The sequence below is a fragment of the Erithacus rubecula genome (assembly GCF_903797595.1).
Source record: "Erithacus rubecula genome assembly, chromosome: 8".
NCBI classification, from domain to species: domain Eukaryota; kingdom Metazoa; phylum Chordata; class Aves; order Passeriformes; family Muscicapidae; genus Erithacus; species Erithacus rubecula.
Window position 1 is genome coordinate 32059951 of NC_136659.1, and position 20373 is coordinate 32080323.

A 20373-nucleotide genomic window follows, 5' to 3' on the forward strand; every position below is an offset into this window, starting at 1 on the left:
TGTGGGTGCAGGTAATGTTAGAGGTGATATTTATATTTTGAGCCTGGGCCCTTCATCAAGATGATAAATAGAATTTTCTTACCTCTCTGGCACTGTGGCCCATAGAAACCAGAAGGACACGAGCACGTGTTTGGCTGTACACAGACTCCTCCATTCAGGCACACAGGACTGCACACAGCTGGATGGGAATACAGGATGACTTTATGAATCTCTGATAATGTTGAACTTTTTAGAGTAGGCACTCTATCACTTCTGCACATGTCATTAGAATTAATATTTCTGGTGATGCTGTGAAAAGTTTAATGCAACCCTTGCAGGTCAGTTGTGCTGCAGCATTTTTTCATGGTCGACACAGGGGGAGCATTTCAGTGATGTTTTAGCATAGCTTGGGAGATGAAATGGACTATAATTTAATGTAATAATTTAATTTATTTCAGATGTATTCCTTTGATTCGCACAGTTCATTTATTTCCATTCCAATATTCTCACCAAGCCTGATCCCAAGGTAGTAAATGTAGTCAAATAAAATACACCCTGGATAACCTGGGATGAGATATTAATTGTTTGCTGCTTTGTCTGTGTTCAGCAGAGCATTGTGGCATTTCCATGGACTTGAATAGGTGTGCACCAAAAAACCTGTTTGTTCTGCCTCATTTAAATGCCAGTTCCCACAACACATTGGCTCATTCATCACCAACAAAGCCACTGGCTGAGCTCCCTTTGCCTCTTTATGTGTCTGTTATTACTCTAGATGATACAACAGGCATTAGGAATTAAAAGCTGTCTTGCATATTTCTATGTGGCAAGTACCAGACTGTTAAAAAAAAAAAACTATTAGAATTTCAAATTGATTTAGACTGGAATTCAGTGTGTGAATAATAAGGAATCTGATAAAGTTTTCATTGTAAAGCAGAGTGACACTTTAAACCAGCTTTTTTCTTTCTGTTCCCTTTGTCTTTCAGTATCTTACAGAATAGCCCAATAAATAAATTAAATGCATTTAAGCTTAAATAAATTAAGGGTCACTAAAATGTTTCAGACAAGCTAAAGAAGAAATTAAATGTCTGTTTGGAAAAAAAGTGAAATTGTAGTCTAGATGAGAGGCTTTTCTGACTAAAGAGCAGTCACTTATGTAGTCAAAATGTATTCAATTTATTGCTCAAGGGGAATTTGGTTTAGTCCTCTCACTGTCCTGGCTAGTTCATAGATGTCCATAATCTTATCAATCTCTTAGCATTTATATTTTCAGTGGTAAAGTCCTCTTTATCTTTTTTTTTTTTTTTTTAATCCATTTTTATACCTGTATTCTTCCTGAGATTCCTATCATAACACTTGAAGTGGGAAACCCCAGCAATGCCCAAAAAATATTCTGTGCAGTGCACACAAAACAGTGCCAGAGAGGTGAGTCTGGCAGCCTTTCACCAAAGGCAAAAAAATCCTGCTGCTGTTATTCTGCTCTGGAAGTTACTGCTACTGTTGGTTGTTGTCTGTCCTTCTATTGGAACGATTCTGTTTAAAGCCACCCCTAAAATAAAAGTGCAGAACTCCTTGAGAAGGAAAAGCAGAGCTAGTGGGAATCAGAATAGCACTGACAATCCCAGTGATTTCCTGTGGATCATAACTGGGCTAATTTATGTGTTCTCAGTAGGTCTGTCATGTTAACACTTACAGGAAGAGCAATCTCCAGGAGATGGAGGTTAAAATGACATCTCTCACCTTCCAGGAAAGGTAATGCAGGCTGAAGGTGTCTCAGCCATTTAATATTCACCGTGGCAGAGGCAGACTGCCTCTGGAGCCTAGAGGTCTGGCACTGATTCAGCTAGTCCTCATCTTTTAATATTTCACTATTTTGCATGCCTTGTCCCAAGTGAGTGCTGCAGTTTCTGTGCCTTTGGAGAAAATATTCACCCCAGTTTTTGGTACTTTGATCCTGAGAGGGGGATCTGAGCTGTGTCTGTTTAAATTGTTGAGCCCTGACTAGAAATAAGTTCCTAGTTCCAGTCCACACCTTGTCATTTTGTACTGATGGGTGGAGGTGGCTTTCCCCTGAGCTCCCACACTCCTGTGGATGCTTTTTGTAGGTGTTCTGCAAGTGAGAGATGCAGGCAGGAGGAGCAGTGTGAATTCTGGCAGCACAGCATGCTAAGAATTACCTCCAGAATCACACAAGCTTAAAAAGCTGCAAAAAGATTTTGTTTGTATGTTCCCTCCATAAAACCCTGAGATTTAGGTAAACATCTAAACTTAGGCATAGTTACATAAACTCAAGGCTTTCTGAGGTTTTCCCCTGTGCTTGGTCTCCTCTCAGACTCTCCTTGTCCAACAGCAATTCCCAGTGAGAGCACTGAGCTGTGGGAGATCCCTGTGGATTTTGGGGAGCAAAGGGCAGGATCAGGCACTCACCCGTCTCACAGGAGGGGCTGCTCCAGCCCTGCCTGCACTGGCACTCATCTGGTGACACACAGACCCCCCCATTGTGACAGTGCCTGCTGCACACCACTGGAAAACACACAAAAGATCAAAACCTCTTCCCACCAACACCAGTGCAGACCCTAAAGTTGCCCCATTACAGCCAACAACTGATAGCTTTAATCCAGGAGGTGAACTGAGGGTGGAATCTGCCACTTTCCCTCTCTATTTGAAGCCATACACCTGAAATTATTTGCTTTTTAAGTATTCCAGCTACTTGAAATTATATTCCTCTCAAGGGCAGCCTGATATTTAAATAAGCAGCAAGGACTGTAATGATGGAGGTGCGTGTGTTTTGCTGATATAGAAAGGTTTGAAGGCTGATTTTCAGATAGTACTGAACCTCTTTTGAAACTTGTAATGCAGAGTACTGTTATACTGCAGTATTCTGTATTGCAGATTACTCTTAATAGGCATGGATGGTATTTTGTGTTCTCAAAATTAGCATTCACTCACAATCTTAAATTTCATAAATATTACTATAAATAACATGCACCTTTTTTCCCCTTCTTTTTTTGTTTGTTTATCCAGAAGCAATTTTATTTAGAAAATGTTGATTTAGATGTGCATATTTTTACATAATACAACAATGTTGCTGGTAAATATATGCTCTGAAATAGCTACTGTATTATTTCAATATGTTATCCTTTGAATTCAATAATCATTTGAAGGGGAAATATAAGAAAAAAAAAGAAGGAGGGTGGTTTGATGTATTTTTGGTTTTTTTTTTCTTGTTATAATTTTCTGCTAATTGAAACACGTGATGAAGAAAGCCTGAGTGGGTTCATACATAGAGGTTTCACATCGAGGCCCTACAAATCCATAAGCACAGGAGCAGGTGTTGTGGAGCAGGCAGGTTCCTCCAAGCTCACAGGGTGGAACACACTGCTCTGCAAGGGTGAGACATGGGGAAAAAATCACAGCTCCAATATTGCAATCTCTGTGGTTACCAGCACAGCACAGGCTACTGCTTTCCTCATCCCATTTTATTAATCCAGTGAGTAATTTGGCTGAGGAAAACACTGCAGGATAGCAGTAGGCATCACATTAGCAATACAGCACTAATGAGCAGCTGTATAAAGTCTGCAAGGGAATGGTTTTAACATAATCATATTTAACTTCTGAGCATGCACATTTTTAAGTGCATATTTTGAAGGCTAGTTATGGATGAAGTACAAATGCAGCTACAACTCAAGACCTTGCCCATCTCTCTTTACAAATTTGCCTTGTGGATGGTTAGTAAACCTGAACAGGTGTCAGAATTCACAATGAGACAGAGATTAAGTAATTATTCCTTATAGAAAAGAGTTGTTTGTGGATTTGTCAGCAAAATGGAAAACATTAAGCAAAAATGTTAATATTTAATGAGTAGCATAAGGTCTGCAGACAAAGCAGCAAATTAGATAAAGGTTTCTTGACTTATTGCAGTATGCAATGTAATTCTGTGGGAGAGAGAGGATGAGTATGGACAGGACTGAAGCTCCTGAAACAGGCTATTTGCTGAAAGCATGTTTATTTTTCAAATGTTGATAATTTTGAATCTAAAAACTGTTGTACAGGGAGCCTGGAAATTTTAGACCCTCAAACCTAAGGCAGGTACCTGACAATTCTGTTTGTAACCCTCTAATAAGAGGTAATGAAAACTCAAAAGGGGAGGAGGAAGAGCACTGAAGGGACACAATGATCACTGAAGGGACAAAATCATCACAGAAGGGACAGGGTGACCACTGTCACTTGAATGAGCAGGTCTGTGGCAGGAGCAGAGCAAGAAATGTGCATCAGGGGCACTTCATCCCTCTGGGGGAAAAAAAAAGAAGCACCTCACATAGCGGAATGAAAAATATCTTCCCTTGTGTGTGGGAAGTGAATGCAGAGAAAAATGTTGTACTTTGGCTCACTTCACTGGCAGAGTTTTGACTTTTATGAAGGATATGAAGCTAAGCAAGGTTATTCCAAGGAAAAAGCAAAATGAAGCTAAAGAGACCTGAAAAAAAAGCATCATTCATTTTAAGTATTGTTACAAGGGAAGAGAACCTTAATGCACCACATTTTGTTCTTAAAGCTGGAAAATGGGCTATGGAAATGGAAAGTTAAATGAAGGACTAGTTCTTGGGGAGCCACATAATTTAAATGCAGTTATTGTGTTGAAGAGCTCCTCACCTCTTGTGGTCAAGCCATGGAGTATGAACTTTGCCATCCAAAAAAAAAAAAAAATGACAGCCCTCACACATTTTTCAGTTGCAGTATAAAAGAGAAACTCCAATAAGGTGCTTTTAAATAAACCATGTTGACACAAATAGCATTGAAGAAATGTATTTGATATTTAACAGTGAAATTTCCAATGCTGAATTATATAACATTAGGATTTGACCTTCCTGAGACTAGAAAACTTGCTGTATTTTAGATCCATACTGTATATATTGAGAATGTCATTAACCTAAATTCAGTTTTGATTGGAAGGTTTAGACATTTGCAAATCAACATGTGCATAGCTGAAATTCCAAGTATACATCTGTGGGGGGGAGAAAAAAAGGGATAAACCCAAATCATCTTTGTCTGGACAACTAAATAGATTAAGATAAGTTTAGATAAGGTACTAGGAAGACATTTAGCTGTGGAGATGATGAAGCCCTGGCACAGGGTGCCCAGAGAAGCTGTGGCTGCTCCATCCTTGGAAATGTCCAAGGGCAGGTTGGATGGGGCTCAGAGCAACCTGGTCTGGTGATTTCTTTGCAATTAGGAATTAAAAGCAGGTAGAATTGCTTAATAATGCCTGTGTGGAGGTAAGAGGAGTACAAAACCTGGTGAAAAATATGCCACTCTTTTTAAAGCACATGAAATGTGATTGCCTTTCCTGTAGGATGAGGGTTGCATAAAGGCTCCAGGTGCCTGAGTGCTGTGCCAAGCACGGTGACATTCAAGAACATTTCACTTTATTTCAGCGTGGTTTGTGTGCAGCACTGAGAGCAAGTGTGTCCATGTGAATAAAACACTTTCCATCTGGCCTTTGCACATTCTGAGATGCATCTGAACTGTCAGAAAAGAACACGGTGTTTTGGATATTAAAACATTTAGCTCTTCTGGTGACATTTAATAGTAAGGAGTTTAAAAAGGTTCTATTACTGGTGAATAGCAAAAGATAAAAACTGAACACTGTTCTCTGGGAAAGTAATATTCACTTAAAAGACATTTCCCACTGTAATAGAAATATACTGCTTGTGTCAAATTCTTTTCCCAAACTTCTATCTTTCATCTTCTGAAATGAATATTATTTTTCCGTGAGCATTTGCTAAATTGTGGAAAGGTATTGCAGTGTTTTTATACTAAGCGGTTTTGGATAGGGAAAAATAACAGCAAAGAGGAAAACATTGCTGCAAATGGTCAATCTTGCTGTCAAGTGTAAGTATGTTTATGTTTACAATTTAAAATCTGGAGTTGAAAATGGAGAAGTGCATTATTGTTTTCTTTGAAAAGGCTTTTTGGGAAATATCCCCAAACTTCTATTTTCCATTAAAATGAGATCATACAGTTTTTATAAGTTTCTCAGCAATAACTTCAGGGGCACTCAGGAATACCAGATGCTGCGTTGTTTCCCTCATTTTCCAAAGCCTAATCAGCAAATGTCTTCCAGGGCAGAGTTATAGCTTGGATCTCACAGTGAGTAACTCCCTGTGCCATCCCAGGCCCTGGTCTGGGCACACAAAGCCAGGCTTGGAGCTGGGAGAGCATTGCCTGCTCAGAATTTTGCACAAAAGTCAGATCAGGACAGACTTCACTGAAGGGAGCTTAGTCTACCTTGTTTCATTGTACATTATTTATTTCCTTTCAAAGATACATTAACCTAAGTTCCTTAATGTGCAGATGAAGTTTTAATGTGTTCAGTGCAAGGGTAGGGTGAAAAAAGGGTAAAGAAAGCTCCTAGGTTGTTTTTTCTTTTGGAAAGCTGTGGACTGAAGCTTTTCTTTTGCATGTAAGATACACAGATAAGTGAAATGAAGCATAGGATTAAAGCATGTGTTACTGAATTAAATTAACTCATTGCATATTTAAATAGCCCAGCATTCTGGAGCTCAGCTGGGAGAGAAATGTCCATCATTGCAACTGGAATTTTAACAAGAGAAACTTGACTGAATAAATTGGGAATACAAATGCAGACAGCAGTGCTGGTTAGGTTGTACCAATGCATTTTGTTTTGTGAAATGTCAGCTGAGTGTTCATCTGCAGCCAAAAAAACCCTGAATAAAGTGGTAGGAATTGTTAAGAAAGGAGCAGAGCACAAAATACCAGACTTCATTATGGACTGTATCCACAGTGAACTCCATCTTAAATACCATGGGCAGGTCTGATCCCTCACTCAGAAAAGCTACAGTAAAAGTGGAAAAGTTGCAGAAAAAGATGCAAGGATAAATGAATAAATAAATAAAAAAATTATAGAAGAGCTTTTGTACAAAGAACAAGTGAATATCTGAGGTCCTTGGGAAAAATATGAAAACTGTGAAATCAGACATGACCTAGAAAGGGGGAACAGGATAAAGTTCCAAGACATGTCCTTGGTGTTTTGGAGCACTTCTGAGAAGCTGTTCTGGAGAATATCCCTGTATATTTCCCACATATTGCCAGGGAAATACAGTTGGCAGCTCTTGCAGATAGGGAAAGGACTTCTGGTTTGATAGGGTAGATTTTTTGGGTGTAGAATGTCAGAAAAAAAATGAACTACCCAAATTTTTTCCTTGTTTCATGCAGCTATATATGGTCAAGTCATGGTGCTTTCCCAACTATTCCATCTCTCCTGTTATTTTTAAAATTAATTGGTTTGAAAAGTGGTTTTGTAATGTCAGGACAATGCTGTGTTCTTAACTCTTGAGCAGAAAACATGACTCGCACTGTTCTAGACTTCTCTTTGTCTTAGAAACTGCTGTGCAAAGCCAATAAAATAGTTCAGATTTTTAATGACTTCACCCTCTTAGGAACATTTTTCTAAAGTATTATAACTTTGACAGAAATTCAGAGGCTCTTTTATGACTGCTGAAATACTGGAAAGATACCAGTCCTTAACTGTCAAAATAATCCAAAATGGTTTTAAATAATTGTCTGTATTCTATGAAATGAATGACTTTTTAAAGTAATGAATTTTTAATGGTACAGTTTTAGTGACCAGATACTCCCTATCCAAGGAGCTTAGAGTCAGGGAAACCAAAACAAAAGGGATGATCAGAAATTTGTTTTAAATTCTTACATTTCATCAGTTTTCAGGTCTAGGTCTCTCAGAAAGAAGTCCAGCAATGACACCCAAAGTGGAACTTTTCATGAAGTTCAATCCTGTTATAAAATGGAAAGGAAGTGTTCCACCTTAGGGCACCCTAAGGAGCTGCAGGAGTACAGAGCTGCTCTCAGGCAGGGCCATATGCACAGATCCTGGGGGATGAGCTGAGCCCAGGGAAATAACAGGGAAATTTTCCCTTTTTCTTGTCCAGTGGGTGCAGCATCTTTGCAAATGATGACCTGTGTACCTTGGTAGAGAGGGAAACAGAGGCAGGATGACAAGGAACTGCTCTGGGGTGACTACCAACACTAAGGATTATCTCAGAGTGTGAGCCCCAAATGTTACAAATCACTGCAGCACGAGTGCCACACCAGACAACATGTCAGAAACACCATGACATTAATCCTGTTTGGGCTCATTCTGCATTATTACAGTGCTAGGATTTTATTCAGCTGGCTCACAGAGCTGAAATGTGTAAAGCTCTGCTCATGCCCTGACACTCTTGCAGTGCCCTTTGGCAGGTGATTGGTGCTGTCCTGGAAGCTGCCAGGAGGAGACTCTAACAATGCACTGGTTTTTACTGCACATATCCTTGGAAATGGCACTCAGAGTGAAAATTGGGTATTTAGCCACCTCCCTCACCACCAGAGGAGTGCTTGGCTAAGCTTACTCCATAAATGCCAGAGAGCATCTTCTGCAAGAGAAAACATGGGAGAATCCCATGGACTACAACAGGTCTTACCTCCTCTACTTGTTTTGTATTGCTGTGTAGGTGATGCTGTCTCCAAAACACTGCTCTGAAATGAGGCTTTTAAAGCTGGCCTGTTTGGCTGTGGAGTCCTAACATTAGGCTACTAATAAAATATCTTATTGCCTTTGTGCAGGAAGGGGAAAGAGCTGTAGAGCCTTGAAGAACTGTTTAATTTCCCCTCACCTGCAGAGTACACAGCTGCTGACAGAAGGAAAATAATCTGTAATTCTTATTACACCAAAGCAGGAGCAGCCAAAGCAGGGTTCTACTTCTGACAGACAACACAGATGTCAGCAGTGAAGGCAGTGATCCAAATGGAAATTGCTAAAATTGTCTGAAGATATCTCAGTTTAGATGTCTGAATATGAGTGTTCCTCCAAGAGAATGCAGGATTTACACCTGGTGGTCCCCAGGGGTCTTTTCCATCCTGTGGCTTTGTGATTCTGTAACACCCAGTGCAGGGTGACAAAGCAAAGGGAGAGAATTTCCAACTGAACTGTGGGGCTTGTCCAGAGTGATAATAATATCAAAGATATAAAATGTGTTATGATGTACTTTAGGAAAGAAATTAGTTTTTAGAATGCTGCTTATGTTTTTTTCCTACTAGTCCTCCAAGCCTGGTTTAGAACCTGCACATTTGGGAAAAAAAAAATTGTATTTTATCACAACAAACATACCACTTGGTAAAGTACTTCTTATTTTAGATTATTTTCAGACATTCTTATTAAACAAAGGTCACATCCCTCCAAGATCCAAAGGTATTATAACTTACTATGAGTGAGCTGGTTCTTTGATCTCATTGAATTTTGATCTGAAATAAGATGGTGACAACTATCAATAGTGTCTGAGTCTCTTGACATTTTTGATCAGTTGCCAAAGACGTTATGTTGAAACCTGGAGATTTTGCAAATGTTGGTCTCATCTAAGCTTTGATTTTTTGCCCAATATTTGTGCCTCTGTTCTCAGAGGGCACCACTGTCTTGAGGGGAGCTGGTGTAGTGTGGGCATCTCAAGGTGCTGATAGCTGAGGTTATGACAGGCCTTCATCCCAGAAATTACCCTCATTTTTCAACCTCATTTGTCATGATGAATCACCTTCATCTGACATGGGAAGAGAAATACCTGTCTGGAGGTACAATGGGTGCTGTTCACAGCCCTGGCTCTGCTCCAGGGTGCAGGTGTGCAGAAAAGGGAAGGGACAGGCTAATTCAGGTGTCATTGTCAGGGATAAGAGACAAAAAGAACAATGTTTGTGCATCATGTCATCAAGCCAAAGACACAGAATGATGTTGGTAATAAAGTATTTCATCCTAAGGACTCTCCTGGGAGATTTTCAGTAATACCAGTAACTGAAGAAAACATCTTGCTGGTAAAAGGCAGAGGCAGATTTACATTTTGAGGTAGGTTTGTGTTTCAAGGACTGTACTGATGAGTCTACTAAACACACAGCAAAATAAATATGTAAATATTCATATATTCATAGATGTGGTCTTTGAGGTGAGGCCTGTCTGTGACCAGACTTGCTTTGAGCTTCCCAGTACCAGAACCTGTTTGGTACTTTTCCATCTCTAGGTATAAAACAGAAATTAAAGAAAGATTCCTTTGTGCTAAGTAACTTTAAATTCTTTAGGAGGGGCCTTTCAGAAATGTGCAAATAGGCAAAAAAAAAAAAAAAAAAAAAAAAAGCCCAAGATTACAGTAACATTTTCTTGTATATTTTGTACTATATCTCCAACAGTGCTCACTGCTCTGTGCATGAAGGATGAGAGACGAGATGGGAAAGAGAGGGGAATGAATGATACAAATACATTTGCTTTGTGTGGTGGAAAGCCAGTTAAGATATCAACTTATCTGAGGGATGTCAGGAAAAGGAGTGATTAATGATAGCAAAGTCAGGGAATTCATTCCTTCAACAAAGTGCATAATCCTATTGTTTTATGGAGGGATTCTCAGGTGCCTAATAAATAACTCGATATATTGTTAAAACCCTTCTGATTCTATGCATTTCAGACTACAAGTTCAGTATCATATTTAAGATATTAGATGCTTACAAGTAATTTTTAAGATATTAGAAAAAAAATTTTTTAGAATGTGATGTATAGAGAAGCAGAATCAATTTTACTCTTTCTCACAGAAATTTTTATATGGTTTTGAATGTGTTGACTTCAGTAGAATGAATCTGGCATTAAGCAAGATCACAATCTGTCCCTGGTTTTAATAGATTAGATGGTATCAAATAAATATGTCGTTTTTGTCAGCAGAAGGAGCTGTTTCAAAGTTATAGGTTTTATTTATTATTTTGAAATATAATTGGCTTTGAAAACAGAATGGCTCTGGCCACAAAAATCTCCAAATTTATAATAAAAAAATAATTTTTACTTTGGAGAATTATTAGACTTTGAGTTATAAAAGCATTTTAAAGAGGGTTTTCTTCCTTACCTTCACATGTAATTCCATCCCCCTGTATCCAGGGGGACAAGGACCCCACTGAAACTCTCCATCCCCAGCTGGCTGCACTGCACGCCAGGGAAGCAGGGTGAGCAGCACACACCCCGTGGTGCTGCACCCAGCACTGGGCTTTGGCAGCTCCACTGCTGCCCTTGCTCTGCTGAGCACATCCCTGGCTGCTGGGGGTGAGCTGGATCCTTGCCCTGGGAGCAGAGCCTGCAGCACCAGGGGCAGGATTTAACACACTGTGAGCAGAGGGGATGTGCAATGACAGAGGAGATGCTCTGGGCTGCTCTGCTGGGAAACCCTGGCTGCTCCATTCCTCAAAAGTGCCACTTGGGCAGCCCATTTGGGAGAACAGCCATGCCTGGAACGAGTCTGTGGCCTTGCAGAGAGTGAACCTGCATCTGTGTTGGGGTGAGGAGGAACAGTCCTTGCTGCAGTTTCTTTGTGTTGCTTAAAATGGAGAGGGGTGTGGGAGGTCACACTGGCAGCTGGGGCTCTGGGCTCTGGCTCCTCATGCAGAAGGGCTGTGAGATTGCCACTTCTTTTCTCAAGAAAAGGTTGTTTCTCAGGTGCTGTGAGCTCCATGTCAGGTTGTTTCTCTGGTGATGTCTGGGCAGTCTTCCTTTCCATTGTAAGGGATGGAGTGTGAATGGCTGTGGGGTTTCTTTCCAAATGGAATGTGATATCTTGTCTTGGAATTTGAGGTTTAGAAAGAAGGGAAAATACATTTATTGATGTATTAGCTACATCTTCTTGGTGAGAGCCTCTACCATCTTCAATATTTCTTCCAGGAAAATCCACATGGCTTTGGAAAGATCTTGAAACTAGGGCAGAAGGAAGATACATATTAGCTAAATTTTCTGGTCTAGAGTTGAAAGGAACCATGGTGAATATTTAGGTTTGGAGCAAGAAACAGAACATCATTTCTGTGAAAGAGTTAATTATCAAATATGCTACAGGGAGGTTTATGCCAACTGGCTTAGAAATTACATGGACTTGTCTGCTGTGGGTGACACCAGCACTGATACACAGGGAATGCAGAGATAACACCCAAAGGATGGCATTCATGAACCAGATGAAAGATATTTCTGGTGGCAAGTCTCAGGGAAGGTCAGGAATTATTTGAGTTGCAGCACTGGGGTGATATGCAGGGGTTAAATTGCAGACAAGCAAAAACTTGCCGTGCTGGTTTACTAATTTTGGTTTTACACTATTCCACGTGGTTTTGGTACTGTGCACCTTTTTTTTTGTGGTGAATTTTCCAGTTCTTGACCTCCTGAGCCAAGATTTGCTTCTTATTACCTGCCTGTACTTCAGTGCTGTGCTGGGAATGCTCTGAGGGCATAATTCAGAGTTTGCATTCCAGCTCTGTGAGTCAAGGAGACAGAACATCACAGTTTGGCACAGACAGATGCTGGAGACGGAGAAACACAGAGGGTCAGCATGGCCCTTGGCAGGATGATGCCCTGCAGAGGCTCCAGTGCCACCACACCAGTGGGTGACTCTGGAATGCTTCTGATGGCAAAGGGAAGTTTTAGGAAAGCTTTTAAAGGAGACAAATGGAAGAGCTGTGTTGGTGCTGGGCACAGCTCCCTCCAGACGAGCAGGGGGTTTGTTACTGTCACCCACTTGTCCCCAAGCCAGCCACCTTTTCAGCTGTGCAAGGAGGGATGATAGATGGGCAGAGGGGGCTCCGTGAAGGGCCTTGAAAGTGGAGACGAGTAGTTTGAATCAATACTTTCAGGAAGATTAATGGCCATCTGCTGACGCTAATGAATGGAAGAGGCTATTTTTAACAGGTTTGGCACACTCACTCTGTAGGATATGGAATGTATTGGATCCTGAACAAAAACCCTCACTTGGTTCTGGGGTTAACCCCATGCAGGATGCACTGCTTTCTTTTGAATATAAATATTAATCACTTTCTAAAAACTCCCATTGATGGAGATCTTAACCACAGTTAGCAAGGAAAGAGATTCGGATGCTTGGCAAGGGTCAGATGAAAGTTAGGGCATTGACTGGACCAAAGCAAATCCTGGCAGCCAAAGGAGTGTTTATTTGGCTGATAAATAGTGTCATTCTGCTGGCAGCTGATGAGTTTCTATTGCCCAGAAGCACAATGTTTTGAAGATTTACAATGGTGCTGGATTGAGCTGTGGCCATCAGCAGGTAAATACATGGCATTTAGTGCAGCAGAAGGCAAATACATGGATTTCAGTATCCTAAGTAAGGCTGGTGAATGATGAGGGACACAGAATGGAAGAACAGCAAAAAGAGATTGTGAGGATGGGAAAAGTCAAAGGATTTTAAAAATGAATGAATGAATGAATGGGAGAAAGATGAAAGAAATATCTCCACAGAAAATTATCAGTAATAGATGATCGTTATAGCCCTTAGAAAATTTGATTCAGGGACCAGAAATCAACAGGAATGACAGTGAAGGACTGAATGACCTCTCTGACAAATTTCCAAAATGAGCCCTGATTATAGCTTTGAGCTCCTTCCACTGTGTCATAATTAAATGGGTTTTCCTCCCAATTAAATTTGAGTAACTAGTAAGGGGATCAGACTGACTACCTGAGAAAAGGAAGTCTTTTATTTCTTTAGTAGATAGCTCAAATAAACTTCGTCTTTCCCTAAGGGGGGAAGGGGGGAGCATATTTTTTAGTATGTGTTTCTGTGATAAGGCAATTTTTTAAAATTGACACATTTTTGTTGTTCATTATGATATACTGATATATATATATAATTATTCATTATGATATACTGATAAAGGTCCCTCAGCCACTCTGTAGAAGTGACTAAACTTTCTAAGATGTTGGTGTCATTCAAGGATGTTGACCAGTGTCCTCTAAACTTTCATTGTTTCAGATTTTTGCTTATATTTATAGTGTGCAATTTAGCTCACATAAGAACAGGATATATTTTTGTCTGGAACACCTGAAAATTTCTTTCTGCATCCTTCCAAGTATCTAAATAATCTAAAGCAAAGAAAGCAAACCAAAAGAATGCAGACTCAGTTGTCAGTAGTCAGCAACTTTCTCAAATCCTGCATTACTTCAATTTATTTTCCTTGCTGTTGATCAATATCTTCAAATGTATAACCCATTATCAATGCAAACTGTGAGTGTGTGAATCTGTTTTTCCCTGCTATGCCAGCATATGATTGCATATTGAACTGGGCAAAATCACCAAAAAAACCCAACAAGGTGAAGAGCTCAAGGTTATACGATGGAACAAACCCATGTTTTCACTACCTGTCAGTATTTCTGCCCATGCTAACAGAGAAATGTGCAGTGGTGGAATAATTGAGCTTATTTTTCACAGTAGATAAGAGACTGAGATGCTGCAGCTCTGCTCCAGCATTGCATGGCAGGACCTCTGCTCTCATTGCTGGACTGTCCCACTGGAAGAAGAGCATCATTCCTGCTTGGATCAGCTCCCAAGGAGACTGTCTGTCCTCCTCTGTCATCCCCTGCCTGGGGACAATTAGAGCAAGGGTGACAGAGAGCAAATTTCTGAGACACAGGTTTAGCATCCCTGATCTGACTGGGCACCAGGACACTTTCCATCCATCCATGTGGTGCAGGGGTGCCCAGCCTGTGACCCCCCAGCCTCTGGCTCTGCCAGGGTCTCACACTAAACCCACAAATCACAACTGTCACAACCAGTCCCTGGCTCTCCATCAAGGTGTTGCTAAGGCACAGCAAATCTGCAGCTGAAGAGGATTGAGATCATTCTGAAGGGAATAAAAATGACTACTTAGGCTGGTGAAATCAGCCATTCACAGAGAAGGTACTTGATATCCCTTAAACTCAGGGTGAGATATCAACATTCTGAAAAGAAAAGAAAGCCAATATATTTATCTTCTGAGTTTATGCTATTTCTGCTCCCATGAAGCAGCAGACATTTCACACCCTGCCCAGAACAGGGTGCACCAGGCTGGTTTCCATATTCCCTGGTGCTATTCCCCCACACCTTTGCTGGGCTTAGACTTATACACCTCCACACTGTTCTTCCCAAGCCATGTGACATCCTGACCAAAACTGGCAGCTGACACTTCAAACACTTGCTTAAGCTGCCTGCAGATATCAGTATTTATCACCTTTCCATTGCCACGCTTCTCGTTGCAGCTATTAGGGTTAGGAACTTTCCTTTTGGGTTTTAAATATGAGTGTAGCTATTTATTTATGTAATGACTTGAGCATCACTATGTAATCTCAAGCGCTTCTCTCTCTTTTAATCTAATAAAATACCCCAAACCAGTCTACTCTTGATGTAGTTCCTTCTCCTTAAACTCCTCTGGCTGTGGCCACTTCTGCTTGTCTCTTCAGGGGATTATGGGCACCTTTAATTCTGCTCGAGTTACAACTCCTTCAGAATTCTGTGAACAGCTTAAGGACTCATTATTAACACAATTCAATAAATTTACAATTTGTGTAGTTTTAGAGCTATTAACATTTAGTAGTACCTGCTGTCCAGCCCATTTCTCATTCAGAAGAATGTTGGCAGAGAAATGCTCTTTTGACATATTACACTGTGCGGGTCATCATTTAAAATTTGAAACATCTACCAGCACATAAATCTTATTTAAAATGTCAAGAGAGAACAGAAAAATTACACTGGTCTAAGAAGTCTTGTTACCAGGGTGCTAAGGCTATTCCCATTTCTCTCTGTATGTTTCCATGTTAATATTTTTTCTGTATTTACTGAGTGAGAAAAGGGAAACAAGAGCAGCTGTCAATAGGATGCTCCAGGGAAATTCTGCTTTTTTCATCAATTCTTAGTTTCCTCTTTTATATTATTATGTTCTGGCATTACTTTATTCTCTACTTAGAGTGTTTTTAATTCCTAAATCTCCTGTTTTGCCATCCTGTCATACCCTAATATATTCTCTGTCCTAAATATCCAGTAATACAGTTTTGATTCTCCCTTCCTTCCTCTTAGGCAACCAGAAGTTCCCCACATTAGATGCTGGTGGAATTCCCAGACACCTTATCCCTTCTCCTACAGTCACAAGCAGGAACTCCCAGAACAAATTCCTCACCACCTTTAGGTGAAATACAGCTTCAGCTTCCCAAGTTTTACAAAGAGTTCCTTCCAGGACAATTTTTGCAGCAACAAAAGCATTTCAAAGGCTCATTGTGACTGGGATATTAGTGTAAATTTAGATAGAAGCTTAATTTTTGACCTAATGATCCTTTGCTTATTTTTTTATGTGAAAAAGTGGAAAGTCAAATGTGTTGTAAACCTGGTGTTCCTCACATCCACACAGCTCAAAGCAAAGCAGCCACAGGACTCTGTCCATCTGCACAGGAGGATTCAGCCCTTGTGCTCTCAAACCACCACTTCTGTGATGGGAAAATTTACTCACTTGATGCTTTAATGATGAAATTAAAAGGTGAACATCTAGTTCACTGTCCCTGAGCTCTTTCAGCCTGATAGAAAATGAGATTGTGTCGCTGATGTTGCTGTCTGGTGAGCAATTTTCTTCCTCTTCGCCTACCAAAATCATGAGCAACAGGGAATAGTCTGTGGACTCTGCATCACTCAGCCACTTCTGATTATAACAACTCCTCTGCTGCAGACTCTGTTTGCCAATGTGGCTGCAGCTGCACACACACGGTTCTCTAACACCATGCAGAATTTGCAAGGCAAATTTGTCTTGTGTCAATGAAACACAACATCATCCTGCTCTAAACAACACTTCTGGGGAGGAGAAAACCTGGGATCTCCATTCAGCTCACTACAACCTTGTTTATGAGTCTTTCTGTGTTGAGAGTAAATAATTCCCACAAATGGAAGAGGGTCTAGACTCTGCTATCAAGGAAATCCTTTTTCCATTCTGGGATGTGGAAAACCTATGTGAATATACAATAAAATATTTCCTGAGTGTGAGGTAGGGAGTTTGCTTATATCACTTTAAAGGTCATTTGTAATTTTTGCATCACTGTGCAGTTCATTTGCCTCAAGGCTTTCAGAACAATGTAATTGACATCTCAATTCATTAACTGCTGTCTTTAAAGAAAATGGGGATTCTGAAATGGCTGGCCAGGAAAGAGACTGTTCATGAAGATTCAAATGATATTACTGACTACTTGACAAAGTTTTCAGTCTTATCTAAGATATGTCAATGAATGTATAAGGATTATCCCTTTCATACTGAACAAATACAAAACATTTGCTAGAAAGATTTTGGTCTTTTTTGTAGGGAATATTTTAAAAAATAGAAAGCATTGTGATTTAGGGTTTAATAAACCAAAAAAAACCCTTTCATGATATTTAAGAAATTGTGAAGATTAATTAAAGAGTATTATGAAGATTACATGACAGAAAAAACTAAGAAGAACAAAGAGTTGGGGCACTAGTACTGCCTTAGTTTATATTAATTTAAGCCAGATTTCTCATAGATTTAAATGATCAGCTCCTTTTTTTGGTCTCCTGTGCAGATAAAAGTCCTACTAGGCCATGAGCTGCAGTCCTAGAATGACACTAAAATCTGAAACTGATAAAGTAGCTTTAAAGCTGAAATTTATCCCAATACATTACATTTCCTATTATTTGGATCTGCTTTCCAAGTAAGACTCTTGGGACAAGACATCATATACAGGCAAAGTGCAGGAAGGTGATTAACACAATGACAGAAAAATGAGTCTTTGAGGAAAATATTGTATTTTGAGCCCTTTGTTTACAGACGCTGTTTGTTAGGGAGGCCTCTTGATTTTTGTGGCTTTTTTTTCCTGTATGTTTTCAATATAAATTTTATCATCAGGGTCACTAGAGGCAGCATTTTTAAAGTGGTTTAAGAATTACTGATTGCAAAGATATCAGCATGCTCCCCACATATGGATTTTTTCCCCTTCTCTACCAACAATTTCCTTTATCAGTATATTTTTTTTTTTTTGGGGTTGCCTATGGAGGTTTATAAACCCGCTGTGTTTTTACAAGCAATGTTTTCTCAAACACCCCTTCTACCTTCCAGTTTATTTCAAGATTTAATTGAAAACTTCCCTCATGTGTGTTGGAAGGAGCTCAGCATGTTTGATGTGTCTCACTCCTGGCACAGGAGCTGTGCTGCTCTCACTGCTTTGTGCCAGATCTCCTTCTGTGCTCTTTACATTCCTTGGGTCTCACCCCTTCTCTGCTGCTGTTTTCAGAAGTGCTTTTCTCTGAATACCCAGCCAAGGAAACAGGAAGCCAAGGAGAAGTGTGGTTGTGTTTCAAAACACCCTGGATCACCACTTAATCCCCCTGTAGCTGATTTATCACCCTTCCTTTCATTATTCCTTGTCCCTCTTTCAGGTCTGAACTTTTACCTCTCATCTTTTGTGTTCTGCCTCCTCCAATTATTGGAGCCTGAAACTGCATTATTTCAGCAGCTACAAAGGTGGTACTAAGATAGAGTTCATGGAACCAAATTATCTTTTCTATTCAAGAATTGACAGTATATTTTACTTCTCAGAACTGAGATAGATGGAAAAATTAATAGAAACTGTGTTCTTATCTGATGATGCCTCATGGGTCTTCAGACTCTCTCATGGCATGAACAGGTTGATAGATATATACAAAATAGGCTAAATTAAGGCAGATCATTTCTGAAGCTTCCCTGTCTAATTCTCTGAAATATCTATGTAGAATCCTTTAGAAGAGTAATAATAGATTATAAAGAAAGTTCATTTCTTCCAAAGAAAAGCCATAATATTTCTTCAAAGAAAAAAATAGCAGAAATACTTAGAATTATTTCAGCAAAGAAACAGCAAAGAATAGGTTACTGAAATTCTTCTTTTATTTAATTCAAGAAATAAATGGTCTAAAACAATAATTATGTTGTTTTGGGCTGTAAACATATAAAAATGGAGTTGTTTTACATATGAAATCCAAGACACAAAATGAACTATGCCTTACTGGGAATCAAGAATAAATCTATTTAAAAATCATGAAAGCATGTATAAATACTCTCAGTAAAATCATGCTTTTATGGAATTCTCCATAATTTCAACTGATTAGGTTGACAGGTGCCTATACTTTCTTCCCAATTTAAAAAACAAAAAGAAAAGAATTACAATAATAAGATTTCAGATGGTGTGGCACAGAAGAACTAACGTACCTTTGAAAAAACAAAGGTTGGACTGGATATCTTTAGAGGTCTCTTCCAACATTCTGATTCTCTGAAATTCTAAATCCAGTGTAATATCAGCATGGACAATGGTTTTCTCCTCCATCCCAGAGGATCAGTTGCCCTGTGTTCAGCTGCTGCTGTATCCTTTCAGGACTGAACCAACCCTGTCCATGTGATTTGTAATATTTGGGACAAAATTCACATGACTGCCAGTGGGCATCCCCTGGTTCTGCAAGGAAGTCCTGTGAAGTGGGTGCTGCCATCTATCATTTATATACCTGTTCTAAACCAGCAAGATGATTAAGAACTGGTCCTAAACTTGTCCTGACCATGACAAGTTTATATATTCCACACCTATTTTTATCCCTCTGTGCTGTGCTTTGTATTGCTCATGAGTCCTTTCTCTTCAAATCCTTCTTTGATTTTTCCCTTAGTGGAAAGACTCTTGTGTTGCTTTAATGGGGCCAGGATATTTGTCCAGTCTGAGTTACTTCCAGTTCTAAAGGGGCCTTTAAGTGCCTTTAACAAAACAGCAATCTTGTCAAATTTGTGCAAACAGGGTTGGCTCCCTTTAAAAGCTGTGGGCTATTATAGCTGGATGATTAAATGAGCCTGGAAATTCTAAGAGAAGATAATCTTGCTCTGCTCTGTCAATGTAAAAAACTACTGAGCCTGTATCCTGTGTAGATTATTTGTTGGAGACTGAGTTGTTATTATCATTTAGAAGTCATGATGGCCCAGTGATTGCTTAAGCAAAAGGTGGCACATTCTTGGTGAGAGAGAAATGTAGTCTGTACTTGATATTCTGATTGAATGTAAATATTATTCATGGCATATAGCTGAGTCCTCTTCCCTAGTGGTTTTATGGCTTGGGCTTCATTGGTCTTCTATTGCTGAGCTACATCATTTCCTAAATATATCATCTGTATTGGAAGCACTTAACAAGTTCTGGATTGACAGAGTGTATGGATCAGTGAAGCTGGAGACCATTTATCTTTTAAATTATCTAAACATATTCTTCCCACCGTGCCTACTTTGGTTGTTATGTTTGGGTCATAGCATATACTGTACAGGTCTCTTGATATTTTTCTGAAAATACTTAATATTTTATGAGGTATCCTTAAGGAGGAGAAAGACATCAGAAAGACTCTCTGATTCCCTTCCTGTCTTGACAGGTACAGGAGTGGATTTCCAGTGGCAATTACAGGCTCAGAGGGCAGGAAAGGGTCAGAGCTTATGTCTAAAATGCCAGGCTGATCCTGGCCTCATGTGAAGATTACAGGTATGCCATTTGCAAAACTGTCTCTTTCATAAGAC

At 39.7% G+C, this 20373-nt stretch overlaps 1 protein-coding gene across 1 annotated transcript in view; it reads right to left on the reverse strand.

Annotated features, from left to right (window-relative positions):
* LOC306804534 (von Willebrand factor D and EGF domain-containing protein-like) overlaps positions 1-20373 on the reverse strand; it is a gene marked incomplete at both ends in the record, with an annotated part of 194408 nt that overhangs the window by 16878 nt on the left and 157157 nt on the right. The window contains 5 exon segments of the mRNA XM_079311273.1: positions 83-178; positions 2404-2489; positions 3260-3359; positions 10923-10944; positions 10950-10999. Coding sequence (XP_079167399.1) covers positions 83-178; positions 2404-2489; positions 3260-3359; positions 10923-10944; positions 10950-10999 — 354 coding nt within the window.